The sequence below is a fragment of the Lactuca sativa genome, chromosome 1 (genome assembly GCF_002870075.4).
Source record: "Lactuca sativa cultivar Salinas chromosome 1, Lsat_Salinas_v11, whole genome shotgun sequence".
Taxonomy (NCBI): Eukaryota; Viridiplantae; Streptophyta; class Magnoliopsida; order Asterales; family Asteraceae; genus Lactuca; species Lactuca sativa.
In genome coordinates, this window is record NC_056623.2 from 71,138,213 (window position 1) to 71,159,575 (window position 21,363).

General features: G+C 29.8%; 1 protein-coding gene across 2 annotated transcripts; it reads left to right on the forward strand.

The window, feature by feature from the left end:
* The first annotated feature begins 11,642 nt into the window (after window positions 1-11,642).
* Window positions 11,643-17,791, forward strand: LOC111916635 (DExH-box ATP-dependent RNA helicase DExH1). Of its 2 annotated transcripts, XM_023912303.3 has the most exons (12): window positions 11,643-11,969; window positions 12,125-12,270; window positions 12,411-12,510; window positions 12,601-13,176; window positions 13,282-13,485; window positions 13,581-13,736; window positions 13,830-14,137; window positions 14,224-14,383; window positions 14,501-14,967; window positions 16,764-16,950; window positions 17,028-17,396; window positions 17,478-17,791. In XM_023912303.3, the coding sequence occupies exons 1-12, from the start codon at window positions 11,715-11,717 to the stop codon at window positions 17,607-17,609; spliced, it is 3,060 nt and encodes a 1,019-aa protein (XP_023768071.1). In that variant the 5' UTR covers window positions 11,643-11,714; the 3' UTR covers window positions 17,610-17,791. The 2 variants fall into 2 exon arrangements, with proteins under 2 accessions (XP_023768071.1, XP_023768072.1); XM_023912304.3 differs by lacking the exon at window positions 11,643-11,969 and having other exon boundaries at window positions 12,130-12,270; window positions 12,407-12,510.
* Window positions 17,792-21,363: the final 3,572 nt, after the last annotated feature.

Consider the following 21,363-nt stretch of genomic DNA (forward strand, 5'->3'; position numbering starts at 1 on the left):
TTGTATGGTACTCGTTAAGTTTACTTTTTTGGTCCATAAATTCTGGATTGATAACAAAAGTTGTTGATCAATTTGTTACGTTAAAACTTTTGTTTTCGAAGTTTGCAACGTTATATTTCATACGTTTTGAAATCTCATGTCACATTTGTTTCTTAGTTATTAACATTAATTTTTGAAGTTGAATATTAAAATCTGAAAACCGACTATGAAGCTTATGGGTAGCATTAAGTTCTATTCTTAGTATAAAGTTAATGAATTTCTAATGTACATTGATGGAACAACACTTACGTTTTAGTTATGATTATGCCCCCATTTTAGAAATGTCCATACTCCATACTAAATACTGATGTGTCAATGATGTTAACTGTTACATTATGATAATAAAATCTATTGCGTTTACGATTATACATCCGCATGTTTGCTTAATGCAACTATGTGTTTTCAAAACAATAAGTTTTTCAAAATTTATACTTTTCCTATGTTATTAACGACGTTATCTCCTTATACAAATTTAATCCTTTGGCCTTCATCCTCACCTTCTTCTCCAAATACAAACACGAAGTCAACCATCTTTATTTTTGAATTCATGGTCGTTCAAGTTCTTTGCAGCGTAAATGAAATTTGAAATAAAGTTTTTCATGGGGTTAAATGGGTTGGGTGTATTAGATAATTATAAAGAAAAGAAAAACCGCATGTTAAATTTTTAAGTCGCATGTTTGCACCAGCCCAACAAACATAATTTAATCGCCATGTTTATAATTTTGTTATATACTAAATATTAAAAAGCACAGAAGCGGTTAAAACAAAAAAGTATAATTAAAACCCTAAACAGCAGCCGTTTGACTTTGCCTACCGGTGTTGACTATGTGGCTAATTTTCCAGACAACTTTCAGAATCAAGATTTTTGGAAAATATGTGAGCAATATGGAGTGGTTTCAAATGTCTATCTAATTATTAGAGATTGGTATAGAAGATTTGGATGTGTATGATTGTTAAAGGTGATTGATCAAGAAATGTTAGTATGAAACTTATGCGCCATTTGGATTGATAAAAATGGATCTACTGCTCAACATGTAATATGTGAACAAAACAAGCAAGTACAAGATCAGGAGATTATAAGGAACTCAAGGTCTTTTGCATCAGTTTTGAAAGGAAAGAAGGCGACACAAGGTGGTGGAGTAGCTAAAGGGTTAGGGAGGACAATTAAATTGGTGGAAAGGGATCTCTTGAATGTTTTGGACGCTTCATGTGTGGTTTTTGTTAATGCTTGTCATGCAAACTTGATTGCTAACCTTTACAAGGTGTGTAGGAAGGAAGGATTCCTAGATTTAGAGATTAAGAGGGTGTTTGGGAGTGCTTTTTTAACTAGAAAGTGCTTTTAGATAAAAGTGCTTATTTGCTTATAGTGGTGGTAAAAAAAGTTTTTTAAAAAGTGTTTGGATAAGCTTTTATAGTGAAAAAGTCAATAAGTTAAAAAGTGTTTGACTTAAAAAATGTATTTTGAAGTTATTTTGGCTGAAAAGCCATAAGCAGTTTCAAAAAGTCACGTTTTACATGTTTATTAAAAAATGTTTATTGAAGCTTATGGAAAAGTTATTCTGAAAAGTGCTTTTGAGTTTGCCAAACACTTTTTTTTTGGCTTATTAGCTTTTCAAAAAGCCAATAAGCAAATAAGCACTTTTCAACGCAATCCCAAACACCCCCTAATTATCTTAGTAGTGCATTGGTGTGGGGGAAGTCATGTTTATTGATGAAGATAAAAAAGAGAATGTATCTATGGGAAGAGTTTGCATCAAAACGAAAATCATGTCCTTGATTTATGAAAGAGCATGGTGATTATTGGAGATATGAATTTTGAAACGGCTTGGATTCCTATAATTGAAAAAAAGAGGAAGAAGAAGATGGGGATGGTGAAGATTGGAATGAAGCAAACTTCTATAAAAACGATTGGTGACACTGATAATATTGAAAGTAACGAGGAGGTAAAAGGAGTTTTCTTTGTCATGTGGTGGTTTTGTGGCTTGTTAGGAATAAGACATTGTTTGGGAAATAACAAACTATGAACATCTTCAACTCACTCTCATTTTCCATTTTTTTTTTCTCCTATTTCTTACCCCATTCCTCTCCAATCCTATCTCATTTATTCCTTTATTTGGGGGAAATGAATAGAATAACACCGTATTTGGTGTTATACTATTCATTTTCTCAAAAATGAAGATGAACTTTGAGTTTTCGGTTCTACTAATTATAATTTAAATGTATATTTAATACTTATAATATTGTCTTATATATTATATTATATTAATTAATTAATTAATTATAAATATAAAGTTTATTTTTTGTTTATCAAAATCATATAAAAATTTAAATACATATTAAAATTTTAAAACACGGTAATGTATTTTATAAAAGCTTATACTTAAGTGTTATAAATATAAGCTTATTTATTTAATAGTATTGTAATGAAAAAATATAGATTATATATTTGTTAAAACCAAATTATAGAAGGGGTATGGTTATATAAATTGGAAGAATGAAATATACAAGGAATATACTTTTTGGGGGTAAAAATAAGGTAAAAATGAAGCAGAGTTGACAATATTGTCTTGCAAGCTTATTTTTGGTGTTCTAATAGGTTTAAGAGGTCGTTTGATTGAGTTTTGTGGTTAAAGAATCCCATTTTTGCCATCGTGTAATGTCTTTTTGTGTACCTTGGTTGGTCTAGCTTTTTGCTATCAGGTTTTTCCCTTCTAATAAAATTCTTCTGCCGTTATAATTAAAAAAAAAAAAAAAAAAAAAAAAAGAGGATGTGGAAACTTTCCATCATGTTAAAAGTGATAAGATGGATGAAAGAGTTGAAGATGTTTTTTCAAGGAGTTTGATGTAAGGCAATATGTTAAACAAAGAAAATACTTGAATCGGGAAATTTTGCAATTCAAGTAAAAACAATTGAAAAAGCTTTGCCTTTCGACATCAAAAAAAAAACATGTAGTCTCTTCCCTATCTTAATCTGGAAATTTGGCAAGATTGACTCATTACTAGTAGAGAGTCTAGAATAGAAAACCATATGGTTTACTAATTTTTCTATACAAATTCGAAAAATTTTATAGGTTAGATAGGTCCTAAATTTTTTAAAGGTTCCTAAAAAATTTATACGGAAATTTTAAATAAATTAAAAAAATTAGTGGATCCTATAACCCACCTTCTTTATACCTAAACTCGCCGCTGTTTCTACTTAGGAATTTATTTGTATTCATATCTCAAAGTAAGAAATACTCTCAAAAGAGTAATTTCTTAAGCATTTCTTTAGAGTCAAACTTATATAAGGGGAAACAGAGAACTTTATCGACAGGGATGAAAAGCCGAAGTTATAGAGTTGTTCGCATGTATTATTTCTATAACTAGACGAATGCTCGCACGTTGCGCAGAAACACCTATATAGTTGAAGTCTTTACAAATTTTTTTTTTAATATAACAATAATGATGTTGTTAAATTTGATATAATAATTTGTATACTAAATTGATATAATATATTGATTATTTTGAATTCTATGATAATATATACATTTATTATAACTTCATAATCTCAATCGTTTGAATGACTTCTACCCGCGAGTTATACATGAATAAAATTAAATACAACAAATGGTTTAATGTTATTTATAATTGTTGTTATTGTTAATTAATTTTTTAAAATTTATTTGCTTAATGTTTTAATTCCTATCATTATGATTATTTAAAACATCAAACATTACTTTTGATTTTAAAAGTAACAATATAATCATTTATATAGAGTTATTTTTAACTATTGTTATTGTAAGTTATTTTAATCTACTTATTTAGAAACTTTTAACGATTATAAAAATATCTTTAGGAAATATTTTATTAAATTGACATTACAGTTTAGTTTTTGCATTCATCACTACAATTTATCACTTTTAACTATTTACAAAATATTATTTGGTTTTTTAATTGGAAAAGAAATTTATATTTAAGTTCACATTGTAATGCGTGATAACACCTATATCGTTAAAGTCTTTACAATTTTTTATAAATATAACAGTAACGTTGTCGTTAAATTTGATATAATAATTTGTATACTAAATTGATATAATATATTGATTATTTTCAACTATACGATAATATATATATATATATATATATATATATATATATATATATATATATATATATATATAACTTCATAATCCTAATCGTTTGAATAACTTCTACCCGTGAGTTACACATGAATAAATTTAAATATAATATATGGTTTAATGCTATTTATAGTTGTTATTATTCTTAATTAATTTTTTAAAATTTATTTGCTTAATGTTCTAATTTCTATCATTATAATTATTTAAAACATCAAACATTATTTTTTGATTTTAAAGGTAACAATATAATTATTTATATTGAGTTATTTTTAACTATTGTTTTTTGTAAGTTATTATAAGATACTTATTTAAAAACATTTAACGATTATACAACTATCTTTAGGAAATATTTAAGTTAATTTGAGATTACAATTTATTTATTGCATTTATCACTATAATTTATCACTTTTAAATATTTACAAAATATTTTTTGCTTTTTTAAGTGGAACTGAAATTTATATTTAAATTGACATTGTAATATTATATTTAAGTTTGCAATTTAAGTATTTTGTCCAAACTATTCAAAAGTTACATCTTTAAACTGATAATGGTTTATATATAACAACATATTAAATCTAATAAATTAAGTATAATATGTTAAAAATTAAAGCCATAACTTTATAAGTAGATGTATAGATATCACTTTAGTATTGAAATTTAGTTTATTTATGATTACACTTTAGGTTTGATATTTAATAACCTTATTAACCAACTTATAATCATTATTAGAAAGTCACTATAATTTATCACTTTTAACTATTTACAAAATATTCTTTGGGTTTTAAGTTAAACTAAAATTTATATTTAAGTTGGCCTTATAATGTTATATTTAAATTAATAATTTAAGTATTTTATACAAATTGTTCCAAAATTGTATCTTAAAAATAATAATGGTTTACATCCAACAATATATTAAAACTAATAAATTAAATATAATATGTTAAAAGTTAAAAACATAAATTTATAAGTAGAAATAAAGATATTATTTTAATATTAAAATTTAGTTTATATATGATTATACTTTAGGTTTGATATTTATTTAACCTAATTAAGCAAATTATAATTATTATTAGAAAGAAATTGAAAAGTCATGGGAGTTTCAAATGATTGTGGTGAAAGAAAAAATGCATGGGAGTTTCAAATGAATGTGGTGCTTGGAAAAATGCTTCCTTTATAAGTATATAATGATAGTAAGACAAAATTACATAAATGGTCCTTGTGGTTGAAATAATAGATCAACTTTAGTCATTATAACAAATTGTTTGTATAGATTGTCTTTGTGGTTTCAAAATATTGTAAAGACGGTTTTTTTGGCTAGCGGTGGTAAAATTTTCAGTTAGGTCATTTGTGAAATGATACATTTACTCTTCATGTCATAGGGATCGTTTATGTAATTTGTTCAAGCCACATGGACCATTTATGTAATTTTGTCTATTATTTATTATCTTTATACTTTATCTATTTATATTTTTATGAATTAATTTTTTTGATGTTTTTTTCAATATAATATAATGTTTAATTTTTTATTTTTTTTCGCTTATATTTGTTTGACTTTTTTGTTCAAATAAGTTTCTTAAATTTTTTGACGCTTTATTGTTTCCAAATCGAAGCAAAACAAATTGGTTCCAAATAATCATATAAAAAACAATTCGGTTCCAAATACTCATATAAAAACACTTCAACTTTATTTTGAACATATAATCACATATAATCATACAAACAATTAACACATATCCATAACTGTTGAAGCTCTTCATCGGCAGAAGACATTTTTCAAAGTTGGAGTAGCATGGAACGGAGAAGTCCAAAACATAGTACAAAATGAATGTCTTGGATTGGAGGTCCACAATACCGAGCCATATTTGTCATGTTTAATAATACGAGTCGGAATGTATACATTGTTGACTAAGTGATTATTTAAAAAAAAATGGTTATTTTTATAAAATACAGTAAACTCTTAGAACAGTGATGAAGGGAAAAATATTGGAAAAATAAGGACACAAACAATCCTAATAAAAGGCGATCAATATATCTATATCTATATATCTTATAATAGAAGCATTTTTCTAAGCACCATATTAATTTGAAACTCCTTTGTCTTTTTATATTCTCAAATGACTATATTTCTAAGCACCATATTGATTTGAAACTCCTTTGTCTTTTCATATTTTCAAATGACTTTTCAAATGTCTTCAAAGTAATTGATTTAGCATTAAACACCAAACATGTTATATAAACTCTTACATGTAAGAAGGATGTCATACGAAAATTAAAAGAAAAAATTTCAGTATGCACAATTCTTTTAGAACGTAGTAGCAGTGATGGAGTTCCTAAAAAAGCTCTACAAGTCATGGTTGTGGATGAATATATCATTTTTTACTCATAGTTTGATCGTGTTATATTTTTTTCAGTAGGGATGTGCAATTCGAGTTGTGGTTTGCAATTTTCGAAGTTACATATGAGAACATCAACATTAGCCTATTTGATTTTATATCTTCGTTTTTGTTATGAATATTTCAATATGCTATGTTTTTTCTTAGATTTATGTTTCCTTTTATATTTACATTTGTACATGTATAAAAGGTTGTTTGAACCACATATTGTAATTGATTAAAGCAATACATGTTAAGTATATTGATACGCTCTATAATTTGTATCATAAAAGCTTAATTTCAAGTCAACCATTATAGCAAGTTGTACAAATCTTATATGAAGTGGCCAAAAATGAGAAGTTTACAAGCATAACAAAGTTTCTTTCATAATTAGTTTAGTGTTATTAATAGTTTTTTTATTATATGCCTTAAAAGACAGCAAACATGCAATAATGAGTTTTAATATCAACTTCGTATAAATACAATTATTTCAAAAGTAATAATAGCGATATGATTATTTTAATAACATATATGTATGTATATATGTATGTGTGTGTGTGTGTATATATATATATATATATATATATATATATATATATATATATATATATATATGCTGCGCAACGCGGAAAATTTACTTAAATCAAATTGATTTGAAATTTTCACAACAAAAGAGTTTTCTAATTTGTGTATACTTATGATTTCAAATATAAAGTTATTAATCACTACAACTCAAAAGTTTTTGTAACTTATGGTTAGTAATTAGTAGTGACTTTTTATTTTCATCTGATTTATATACATTGTATCCATTTAGTAATATATGAATAAGTTTTCTCACAAACAATCATGAGTTTTAGGATATTTTTAATTAAAATATGAAGAGTTGAAAAAAAAAAGTGTTTTGTCGCATCATGGTTATTACTATGGCGGATTTTTCTTGGAACAATAAGTATTCTTTCATAATTAGTTTAATGTTATTAATAATTTTTTGTTGTATGCCTTAAAGGCATAAAACATCTATAATGAGTTTTTATATCAACTTCGTATAAATATAATTATTTCAAAATTAATAATAGCGATATGATTATTTTAATAATGCGTATGTATGTATGTGTCTGTATGTGTGTGTGTGTGTGTGTATATATATATATATATATAATATGTCTTATATATATTTTTAGTATGATTTATCAGTGTTTAATAAGGTTTTTTTGTTACAAATGTTATAGTAGACATTACAGTGTTTTTATGTTTTAAAAGTTATAGTATTTATGTTTTTCATATATTTGTTATTCATTAAATACATAAATTAACATACAATTTACAAACCTTAAAATGGTCAATAAAATCATCAGATATTTATTTTTTATATTATTTATTATTATTTATATATAGATATCAATATATGTTTTATATACATTTATTAACATTATTTTATCATTTATAAATATTAAATCACAATTTTATAGAATTAAGAGAAGGATTAAATAATTGTGTGGATGTGTGTGTTTGTCATTAAAAAAACTATATAAACATATTCTTGCGCAACGCGCAGGGATTCGTCTAGTTTAGAATATGATCAAATAGTGTTGGTGTATTTAATTCAAAGTTAAGCACAATGATTTCTTCACAAAGAGGCTAGTCGGTTACTTAGATATAAAGCTTGATGCGCCACGTCTAGATATATAAACAAAACCAGAGACCGGAACAGAAGACATGGTAAGGAAAACCACTATTGTGTAGGCTCCTCTATAAAGAAGGTACATTTCTAAATACGACTTTTGGGAAGCCATACACATTATAATTTCCTAACTATTTAATGATCAAGACCAAATCTCCGACATGTCTACTAATCACTATAAGTGTTAACAGTCTCACCATGCACAATGTACATTACATTAAAACCATCATATTACCATCCATATTTTTTCCTCCCTTGGAACATATATCTATGTATATTCCCCGAACCTCGTTCTGAAACACCTCCACCCCTCCATTTTTCTTCTTTTAGATTGTTTCAACTTGTGGTTCGTTCAATCCACGCTAGTGATACAAAATCGAGATTTCCTCTCTTTAAGGGGGGTGGTTGGGATTACTTATTTAAACTCATGATTTGTTTATATGGGGTTGGCACTGATATTAAGTAGATTTTAGTGTTTGGATACCAATGATTTATAAACACTTATTGGCTTGAATAAGGAGTTTTAAATAAGTTTATTATTCCTTATTTATTTGAAACTCCTTATTGACTAGGAAGCCTAATTATTTTTTTTAATGACAGTATTATTATAAAAAGAAAGCTCTAGCGAAAAGCTAGAACAAAAACCAAATGATTACATCAGAGAGTTTAACATAGGGTTATGAAGTCAATCATTCAATTTACCCTGGAACTTATGCTTCCTATGAGCAACTCAGTAAAAAGCAAACAAAACAATATCATCAAATAATATAGGTTTACTTATTTACCCTATCTTAATGTAATACCTTTTTTATATATCATCGATACCTTTGTCTTTTTTTCCTTAGAACGTTCGTGTTGTTTCATCGTTGGTGTTTTTTATTTTTATTTTTATTTTTATTTTTACATTAACGCCACCTGATTAGTATTTATTAAATTTAATTTATAATGATTTTTTTGAATCATCATATTATTTTTTCTCATATGGTAGAATTTTTATGATGCACTACTCATGAGATGGTATAGATGTTCAAGTTTGTCCACTTGAACGATTTTTTTTTTTTTTTTTACTTTAACATCTTCACTTTTTGTTGTTTTTAATTTTGTAATTCACGTCTACGCATGCAAAAAACCATAAAAAAACTCTTTTGAGATCATATTTTTATAAATGAAAAAAACATAGGTTATATTAAAAAAATCAATAATATTTAAGATGTCTTGTTTATAACCACACTTATTAATCACACCACCAAAAACTAAGTTCTTCATAATCTTAAGAACATGTATAACATTTCTAAGAAAAACACTTTTGGATAACTAAAACATAAAGACATAGAACTATGACCAACAAGAGGTACTTTATTGTGGCCTCTCATGTACCACGCCAATCCATCATCTACTACTTTATAATCCTTGAACCAAAAGAGATATTTACATACATAACTTGTCGCCCACAAGTCTATCCAACATGCATGATCATCAACCTGAACATAAAATGCTTCAAGAATAAGTGTTACATGATATATATATATATATATATATATATATATATATATATATATATATATATAGGGAAGAGTTATTTGGAAAATAAATGATTAGGGCAACACATATTTGAACCAATGAAAACATGACAACACATCACTTCCACAATAACTTCCACAATACATTACTTGTGAAGAAAGAAATGGACACGTGTCATTTGATTATTAGTTCCGGTAGATGTTGCCTTAGTTATTTGTTTTCCATAGAACTCATTCCTATATATATATATATATATATATATATATATATATATATATATATATATATATATATATATATATATATATATATATATATATAGTTTCTCCATAAATAAAATTCTAACCTTATTTTGATTTTGGACCTTGATCATGAGGTCCTTGTGCAAAAGTGCTTGCACCATTCTTGTTTCTTGAATGAAAATCTCATTTCATGTGACCAACAATTCCAACACATAAGTTTTCGCTTTCTTGTTCGAACCTTTGTGGTGGTCATTTTTCTTCTCCATTTTTTCTTTGTTATTTTTCTAATGTTTCTTATCTTCCACCATATTCATAAAAGATCCAAGAACTTTTTTTTTTCCTTTGTCACTTTCTTGAACCTGAATGTCTCTTCAATTCTCAAGTGACTGCCAAGATGTACAAGAGACAACCCTTCATTTTGGTGTTTCAGTGTGTTCTTAAAGTCTTTCCATGACGGGGCAATTTTTCAATGACACCTGAGACAAAAATGGATTCATCCAATTTTCATATATCCTTGTTTAAATTATCCTAAAATCCTCATGAGTTTATTGTAGTGTTTTATGACAAGTATTGAACATTTTGTAATTGTTAAAATCACTCATTAGGAACTCCTTACTAGAAGCATCATGGGCCATGTTTTTGGATTTCAAGACATCCCAAAGATCCTTTGCAGATTCATGATTTTGATAGAGATTAAAGAGCGAGTAAGACATAACATTCAAGATGTTCTCCCGACATATGTAGTCATCATTGTCTCACTTGCATCTTCTTCTAGTTTATTCCACAATTTCACATTCCATTGGTTATGGTGCAGGAGTGCTTAGACATAAACAACTTTCATAGTGGTGAGAAGGAAATGCATATTCTTTAGCCATCGACAAAAATCATTTCCTTCAAACTTATCCAGTTTCTCGAATTTGGAACTCATGCCCCTTACCGATTCGGCCATTGATATTCCTTGTAAAATTACAAAATTTGAATTTTAGAGTTTAAAGGAATTAGATTAACAGTAACTTGGATATCTCTTGGATTGTGTTTGGACATCACTTTAAAAAATATGTAATTTGACCCTTATTACCGGGGTTTGCACGAATACAGAGTTATGAGATAATCCAAATCAAATTGCAGGACTAATCTAACTCACAAACACATAATACCTTTATTGTGTTATGAGTACTTGGAGATAGTTCGAATGCAAAGAGACATAAATCCATTTTTGGGTAATCAACTTGTCTCTAACCTTTGCATGGAAAGTTCTTCTTCCTTTTATATAAGGAAGATGACATTTAAATAGTGGTTATCAGACCATATTGACTCTTTTCCTTGGACCCTACTAGGGGTGTTGCTATTTGAAATCCTGTATCTAGGATGAGATGTTGTCCTAACCCCCGTATTTCCGAGTTCACATTTATCACTCGTTGTATACAGTTTACACCTCCAATTTTGATGACTAAATTGAATTCAATTTGTCTTGATATTAATATTAATTATACTAAAATACGTAAATAACACTAAAATTACCAACGCTGTATTGTATATTTACTTGTTTCTTAGATTATTTTACTAATCTTATCTTTAATCATGTCGAATTATAACATTTATAGAAAAATTTTAAACAACTTGAATTTTCTAACCTTCTTTTTTTTTTTTGGTAGTTGGGTTTCTATTTTTCAACACCCTCTAGTCTCACATTCCACTCAACCTGGCCATTATCATCCCTATAAAAACCGAGTCTAGTGCGATGCGAGTGCATTTGCGCTCGTTTTCTCCGCGTTTCATCACTAATTGCTGCTACTTCTCAACTACTATTCAGTTGGCTACCACATCCATGTCTTACCGCCCTAATGCTCAAGGCGGCCGTCGCGGTGGCGGTCGCGGAGGAGGTCGAGGAGGTGGTCGCCGTGGTGGCGGCGGTGGAGGTGGAGGTGGAAGAGGTGAACAGAGATGGTGGGACCCTGCTTGGCGTGCTGAGCGGCTTAGACAGACGCAAGGCGAGGTTGAATTCATTTAGGTTTTTGTTTCCGTTTTACAGATGAACTTGATCTCGTTGCTAGGGTTTTACATTTTGAATGAATCATCAACAGTTACTAATTTCAAAACATCTATAAATACATGCTTCTGATGATAGAATGATGATATGATGATTGTCAGGTTGAGGCTTTTGATAAGAACCACTGGTGGGGAAAAATGGAGCAAATGAAGAGCGGGGGAGATGTAGAGTTGATAATAAAACATTTCTTCAGTCGAGGCGATCAACAAACTCTTTCTGATATGGCATATCAGCTGGGACTTTATTTGTAAGTACTGCAATTATTTGTATGAATCGTTTATATAACATTGAGTAATTAACCTTGTTCTCAAAACAACCAAATATCTCCATTGTTATCCACATTGTACCTTACATTACTGTTTTCGTATCTTCTTTGTGCAAAGAAAGCCATGCATACAACAAAGGCAAGGCACTTGTGGTGAGCAAAGTTCCATTACCAAACTACCGTGCAGATCTTGATGAGCGCCATGGATCTTCACAGAAAGAGGTACTACAACTACAACTACAACTACAAGCTAGTCTTTGTATACATTTTGAACTCATTCTTATTTATAATTCTGCCAAATCTATTTTGTAGATACATATGTCTACAGAAACCGAGAGAAGAGTTGAGAATCTATTGGATAGTTCAACAGCAACTGAAATAGTTAACAACTTTTCTACCACATCCATTCAAACTGCCAAACAATCACCCCAAGAATCAGATAAAGCCACTGGAATCTCAGATAATGCTAAGAAGGCACTTAATATTGAACTCAAAGAAAGACAGGAAAGACAGAAGGAATCTGATCGTGTTAAGGCAATGTGCTTATTCAGAGAGAAGCTTCCTGCACATAAAATGAAATCTGAGTTTCTAAAAGCTGTTGCAGAAAACCAGGTTTTAGTGGTTTCAGGGGAAACAGGTTGTGGTAAAACCACACAGCTTCCTCAGTTCATTTTAGAGGAAGAAATATCATCTCTACGTGGCTCTGAGTGCAATATTATCTGCACCCAACCCCGCCGTATCTCCGCCATATCAGTAGCTGCTCGAATAGCCAATGAGAGAGGAGAAAACCTTGGTCAATCTGTTGGTTATCAAATTCGCCTAGAGTCAAATCGCTCTGAACAGACAAGATTATTATTCTGCACAACAGGAGTCTTGCTTCGAAAATTGGTACTCTGATTCTTTTCACATTTTCCTTGAATCTAATAACATAAATTGTACATTTTAAATTTCATCAACTAATATAATGTCTTCTCTGTAATGCTGATTTGTAAGGTTCAAGATCCAAATCTAACAGGAATCAGCCATTTGTTAGTTGATGAAATTCACGAAAGAGGAATGAATGAAGATTTTTTATTAATTATTTTACGCGATCTTCTCCCTCAACGTCCAGATTTACGCCTTATATTAATGAGTGCTACTATTAATGCTGACTTGTTCTCCAAATACTTTGGAAATGCCCCAACCATTCATATCCCGGTATTACTTTTTCTCATCTTCTTGAATATTTACCCTTCAACATTTACTTAAACATGACATTATCACATTAATCAAATCATTCTATTACATTACAGGGATTGACTTTTCCTGTGCAAGAACTATTTTTAGAAGACGTTTTAGAGAAAACCCGTTATGTAGTGAAATCTGAGGCTGATAATGTTCAGGGTTTTTCAAGGAGAAGGAGGAGACAACAAGAGTCCAAAACTGATCCCATTACTGAGAAATTTGAGGCATGATTATATTTTGCTGAACCATTTAGTGCTTATGATTGATTCAGTGGTATAGAGCATTAGAGCTTATTGAACTTGATTTTGGTGTTGTAGGAAGCGGATATCAATTCTGTATACAAAAGCTACAGTGCAAATACTAGACAATCTCTTGAAGCTTGGAGTGGTTCAGAAACAGACTTGGGTTTAGTGGAAGCAACAATTGAGTATATCTGTAGACACGAAGGTCCAGGGGCAATTCTGGTATTTCTCACAGGTTGGGATGAAATCTCAAAGCTTCTCGACAATGTCAAGGCTAACAATTTTCTTAATAATCCCACAAAGTTTCTTGTCCTCCCTCTTCATGGCTCTATGCCTACCATTAACCAACGTGAAATCTTTGACAGACCTCCTTCTGGAACAAGGTACATCTTTGACTGTTTGACTTTTCCTACTATTTTAATCAATTCATATTGTAAGAAATAGTTTTTTTTTCCAATTTTTTTTGCAGAAAAGTTGTTTTAGCAACGAATATTGCTGAGAGTAGTATAACTATAGATGATGTGGTTTATGTTGTGGATTGTGGAAAAGCAAAAGAGACAAGTTATGATGCTTTAAATAAGCTTGCGTGTTTGCTTCCATCATGGATATCAAAAGCTTCATCACATCAGGTAGGAAAATTTTATTACATGTTTTATAGTAAATTACATTTTTGGTCCCTGAATATATCAGGGACCAAAAATGTAATTTTATGGGTTGCTGATGTCATGTTTGGGTGGTGATGACAGAGACGTGGGCGGGCGGGTCGTGTACAGCCTGGCGTATGTTACAGATTGTACCCAAAAATGGTGCATGATTCCATGCTTCAATATCAACTACCTGAAATTCTTAGAACACCATTGCAAGAGCTTTGTTTACAGATAAAAAGTCTGCAACTTGGAGCTGTTGGATCTTTTTTGGCTAAGGCACTTCAGCCACCTGATGCGCTTTCTGTTCAAAATGCTGTTGAACTTTTGAAGACGATTGGGGCTTTAGATGATAGAGAAGAGCTTACGCCACTTGGACGCCACCTGTGCACTCTTCCTTTAGAGCCGAATATTGGGAAGATGCTTCTCATGGGGTCCATTTTTCAATGTGTTAATCCTGCTTTAACAATTGCTGCTGCTCTTGCGTATCGGAGCCCGTTTATTCTTCCAATTAATAGGAAAGAGGAAGCTGATGAAGCTAAAAGATCCTTTGCTGGTGATTCATGCAGGTATTTATTTATTTATTTTTTAATCTCTTACTGAATATGAAATGGTTGCAAAATAACATATAACAAAAACTTTTTTAAAAACTTCTAAAGGTATCATGAGTGACAGAAAGGATACATGTATATATTATTAAAAAACATAACACTCATATAATAATTTTATCTTTTTTTTTAACTACACATTATATCAAAAATGACTTTTGCTTTATATAACATTTTAAATAGATGATGATAGATATCTAATTGTTAAAGAAAAAACTACAAAAAAGATTTCTCATTGGGGAAAATATAGGATGATAGGTTTTCGTTAAATAAAGTTAGTGGGAAGCTGATGTTACAAAAATAGTAAGCTATTATAGAAGTCAACAATTGTAGATGCTCTAATCATCTTGTATACATTGGTACTTTGCTGAATCCAAAAAGCTAGAACTTTGCTTCTACATACCTAAGAACATATTTTCATTTTCAAAACAAGGGTTAGGCTTAATATAGTATAAGGGTAATCTCCAAAAAAGTCCTAATATTTACCATAATTTATGAAAAAAGTCCCAAACTAAAATTTGTCTACGAAAAAACATGAATTTTCGGTAAAAATGACGATTTGACCCTTTTTTCCCACTTTACCGGTTTCATTACTGACCTTGTTCCATTAAAGTCCCATTATTTTACCATAATTTACGAATAAGTCCGAAACTAAAGTTAAGTGATGATTTGACCATTTTCTCCCTGTAACATATTTTACTGGTTTTATTGTTGATCTTGACGCCTAGTCATTAAATGAGCTGATGAGATGGATATGTTGGGTTATATAATGCTATGTTTACCATAAAACTTAATATTCGGATGTATTGTATATTTTTTGTAATATAAAATGCATCCAACGAAGACTGCAATAATTACATAAACTAGCAACAACTTCGTCATTTTTTAAGTTAATAAGAAATTTCAAATTGTCTATCTAATCTTATGTAACACAGAATATCCATCTCATTAGTTCATTAGGGTAAAATGAGGGACTTTAATGGAACCAAGTCAACAATGAAAACCAGGAAAAAAGGGCCAAATCGTCATTTTTACCGGTAATTCATGCTTTTCTGTAAACAAATTTTAATTTGGGACTTTTTCATAAATTAGGGTAAAATAAGACTTTTCTCAAGATTTCCCTATACTATATTCATATTGTATAAAATAATGATACTTATTAGGAAGTTAAAGGGGGATTAATATGTAAATAATTAAATAATACATGAATAAAAATAAAACATGGTCAAACAGTGAGGAAATAACTAATACCTAATAAATATTAAGATACATAATGTATATTAAATAGAGACAGGTGCTGGAGCAAAAATAAATAAACGAAACACATTCTAGATATCATATACAAGTATGCAACTACTATTAGATATAAAATATTTGCAGTGGAATATTGACTAAGAATACTAGATTAGGTCAAACCACTAAATATTATATTCTAAATAAAAAACTCTATTAAATAGTAATACCTACTAAATCTTATAAACTAAATACATCCTGGATATTAAAATACTGGCCAGGTAGTCTGTCTTGACTAGAAAAAAAATAATAAATAAACAATTAAGGAGAATAGCTGGGCAACAATAATCATCTGACACTTTGAGAGTTGACAAACACAAATATTCTAATCATGTCCAACACTAAAAACACACAGATCCTTACATCACAAAACGACATTGGCAATTGCTCAATTTTCATAATTCATTTTTTTTCCTTCCAAATTTTTAATTTCATCCATTATATTCAATTCATTATTCATGCAGTGACCACATAGCTCTTCTTAAAGCATTCGAAGGGTGGAAAGAAGCAAAACGTTCCGGAAACGAAAAATCCTTCTGTTGGGAAAACTTCTTGTCAGTTCAAACCTTAAAAATGATAGCCGACATGCGTCTCCAATTTCTCGACCTCCTTTCGGATATCGGCTTCATAGATAAATCCAAGGGCGCAAACGTAAATTCCCATCATCATCATTTTCACTCATTCCAACTAAAACCTAATCTAATTTATAATGTCCATTAATTTCTCAGGCATATAACCAATATAGCGATGACATGGAAATGGTGTGTGCGATCCTATGTGCTGGGCTGTACCCGAATGTGGTCCAATGTAAAAGAAGAGGAAAACGAACAGCTCTTTACACAAAAGAAGTTGGAAAAGTCGATATTCATCCAGCTTCTGTCAATGCTGGGGTCCACATTTTTCCTCTTCCTTTCATGGTATACAGTGAAAAAGTGAAAACAAGCAGTGTGTATATTCGTGACGCCACAAATATATCGGACTATGCTTTGCTTATGTTTGGTGGTAATCTTGTTGAAACCAAAAATGGTGATGGGATTGAGATGCTGGACGGATACCTTCAGTTTTCAGCATCCAAGAGCGTGATGGGATTGATTAAGGTATCTTATGCTTTTTTTTTCTACAACAAATTGGAGATCACATTTTTTTTAAAAAAATTTGGTATTGATGGAATGTTGCAGAAATTACGAGGCGAAGTTGATAGGTTATTGAACAGGAAGATTGAAGATCCGAAATTGGATGTTAATGTTGAAGGGAAAGGAGTTGTTGCTGCTCTTGTTGAGTTGTTGCATAACCAAAATGTTCGCTATTAATTATTAAGCGAGCATTGTTTTTGTTTTCAGAGTTTCCATTCCTTTCTAGATATCATCATATACCCAACCAACTTTGACAGCGACACCAACTCGTTTGTTCTTTCCAACTGTAACTTTTATTTTAAATCTTATAATTGACGTTTAAAAATAATATATTTTAAACCCAATTGGATTGGTCTTAATCGGACCCATTCTCATTTCTCAATCTCAACACCGGTCTAGACTCTAGACCCATTACTGCTCCTAATAAATAACCAACGTGGGAGAAACTCAAGTTGGACCGCTCACTATTAACTAGTAAATAGTAACACTACCCATACCATGGGCCATGGCTTGGACCGGTTCTCACTTCTCAATGTTGAAATTTCTGTACATGTATTATGTATACAAGAAAAGTTATTTTTCTTGTCCAAAACCGACATTTTAAAAGAATTTGTATATCACAATTCAAATATATCCATGGTTAATCAACATAACCATAAGATTGGTTTTTATTATCAATGAAATCATAGATTACTATCATCTTCAACTTGGTTTCACACTTTTGATTGTCTTGTCTCTTGACATTTATTGTTGTTGCTAAGTTTGGAAGAGGGCAATAGCATATATTTTGCATAGAAGTTATGTTTAACATCTTTAAATTTTTGAATGTTATTTTATTTATTTATTTGTTTGAGAATGATAAACTCAAACATCTATCTAATCCTATTCCTAACACTATGTTTGGCGTGTCATAACTTAGATTTCTTAGATTATAAAATTTTCAAGTTTTTTTTATGTTGTTATTTTTGACGAATTAAGTAGTAGTTTATAAGCTAGTTTTTTAAAACTATTCAATGTAGCTTTTTAACTAAAACTTTTCTAAACTTCTTTCATATATAACTTTAATTAACTATAATAAACATATTTTTCTACATGCCTTTATATATTATTTTATATTTTTCAGTTAGTTTGTTAGTTTGGTCATCAAATATTATTTTTTTATCAAGCTTATTAGTCATCAACTAGTTTTTCAACTAGCTAGTCTGTTAAACATAACTTAATTCTACAACTTTTGTACACCACGTGACTTGAACCTCAAGTATTTGCGGTACGGGAAGTGACATATTATTAACATAATTGATACATTAGACCAAATGCTTTTTGATGTTCAAGTTTATAGTAGTTTAGTCCATTTGTTATATGATGTTTACCGTAAGATATTAATTTTTTATTTTTGTAAAAAAGAGAATTAAAATCAATAAATTGTGTTGATAAGACTTGAGACTAATGATCAACAAGAAACAATAAAATTATAAACAGATGTGAAGTATAGAAGGGTAAGTCCAAAGGCCGAGTCCAATTCAGCCTGATCTTCTTCTTTCATGATTTTATGATTTCATCTACCATTTGAATTTTTGACCAAATCGATATTCAAATATTGTGGATTTTCTAAGATGATAAAAATTCGATTATTTTATTAAAATATATATTTTGTTCCAGAATTTCGTCTTCCCATAATTTATTCAAGGCCTACATGGATGCTACATTTAACTACCCTCTTTTTGTTTTCTTTATTAATACATATTAATTAAACAAATATTTGATAATACTTCTTGTGGGTGTTGACTAGGATTGAGTATTTGACCCAGTCAAATCAGACCGGAGCGAAAAAAAATAAATTGGAACTAGATCCGAACCGGGGTATTCAATCCGGTTCAAGCTGGGCCCGAAACTGAACACATTTATAAAGAGCACATTTACTTGTTGAACCGAACTAGAATTGGGATGTTAGCTCCAGTTCCCGGTTCCATTAAATCGATTCTCGGTTCTTGGTACGGTTCAGTCCGGGTTCGGATCGACGCTCATTCCTCGTGTTGGCTGCAAACGTGGCTATATCATATTATTATTATTATTATGTCTTTTTATTTGCAAAGATTGCTCTGTCAGGCATCGTACTCTTATGAAATTAAAGAAAACATTGCCCCCACCCCCTTGGAAGCACCTTTACAATTTTTATTCCAATAATTTTTTGATTTTCCATTGGTTATTAGATGAGGAGTAGAGGGTGTGTGCTTAATACTTACGTCGATGTTTTCCTCACGGGACTCATGTAAGAATAGAATATTCTTTTATTCAAGAAACGAGAAGAGAATGGTGATAGTATCCACAATACTATGATACAAGGGAGAAAGTTGTCGTCGTATTTGCATGAGAAGCTCAACTTCATTTCTCGGTGAATCAACATAAGTTGGTTGATGTGTAATTGGGCAAGTGTATGCAATTGTACAACAATACGGTTGAGATAAGACTAGGTTGTTGAATTCTTAAGAAACGAATACAATTTAATGCAAAATATCTAAATACTAGTGAAACTAACAAGACAAAAAAGTAAAAGGGGAATTAAGTTTAAACTAAATCAAACGAAACTAAAGATTGGATTAAAAACAAGATATTTATAGTATTTTCGTTATGGTAGATTTCTTAGAAGTGCAATAGATTTAATTTATTGTTTATTGATTCTTATATTAATTATTAGTTATCTTAGTCCGATTAATTAACCCTAGTAAATATAAGGACAACTACACATGGTCATGTTTATAACAATCTAAATAATCAATATTAAGTTTGTATTATGTAAGACTTGATCTAGTAATTAACTTATGTAAGACTTGATCTAGTAATTAACCTTGTCATGACAATTAATTTATGCACAAAATGGTAATCTTTTTCTAGTCATAACATTTTAGCGGTCATAAATCCGTATGATTCAAGTCAACACACTTAGATTGGTCATCTGGATTATATAAAGCTCAACAATAGGTAATAAAAATATAAAATTTAACACATAAGGATCTTTGAACAAGCAAATATAATAATTTAGCCAACTAATAATTCCAAATATGATAACCAAACCATAAAATAAGAGGTTCCTTTACATCTAAGAAAAAGTAAATGGGATTAGCCCATAATCATAGAAGAAAATAGAAACAAACGATCAAAAATAGGCTAGACATGATAACTAGACAAGCCACTTAGAAGTATAACGATTCCATTTTTTGATTCTTCAATTCTTTGCTATAATGTTAATCTTTAGCTTCAAAATCGTTCCAGAAGGGTTTCTGGTCATTAAAATAAGGCTATGCCTTAGAGGCTTGTTCATTACGTTGAAGAATTAAATGCTTTATACAGAATTTATGCAGACCTATTTATGCGAGGTGTAGATGGACACGTCGCGTTCTCGTAAGTTTCCATGTTTCATTCGAGCACTTTAGCCTCTAAGTGACACATGCATAGTTTGGATGTGACACATTTCTTCGTCTTCATCTCATTCATATCTTCTCTTTGGTGCTTATCTGCTCCATTTAGCTTCATAATCTTTTTAGCTACGAATTTATCTATAAAATATCAATTCAAAGCATTATCAATATCATTTATCTTAAAATATGTCAAATCATAGCTGAAAATACTAAGATATTATGCAAAATGTATATACAAATAAAGCAATATCAATAGTGCATTGGCTAATTCTTTAGCATGTGACAAAATTCAGTGATAGATGTCGTTTCCTTCTTGGTGTTCATGAGCAGATCGTGTAGTTAAAGAATTACAAACATCTTATTGTTCAAGAATTCATAAAATTTATCCCATAAATCCTTTGTAGTGCAATTACCATTGGAAATTATTTGAAGTAAGTTTGGTCGCAAGTAGAGTAGAACCAAGTTTTGACCAGCGAGTCAATAGATTCCTAATCTTCAACATATTCCCCGAATGA

What these genes read in the sequence shown, in the direction of transcription:
- LOC111916635 (XM_023912303.3), top strand. Translation starts at nt 11,715, where the DNA reads ATGCGAGTGCATTTGCGCTCGTTTTCTCCGCGTTTCATCACTAATTGC. An exon ending in CAAAAGCTTCATCACATCAG is followed by an intron (nt 14,384 to 14,500) that starts GTAGGAAAATTT and finishes TGGTGATGACAG; the next exon opens with AGACGTGGGCGGGCGGGTCG. An exon ending in TTTGCTGGTGATTCATGCAG is followed by an intron (nt 14,968 to 16,763) that starts GTATTTATTTAT and finishes TTATTCATGCAG; the next exon opens with TGACCACATAGCTCTTCTTA.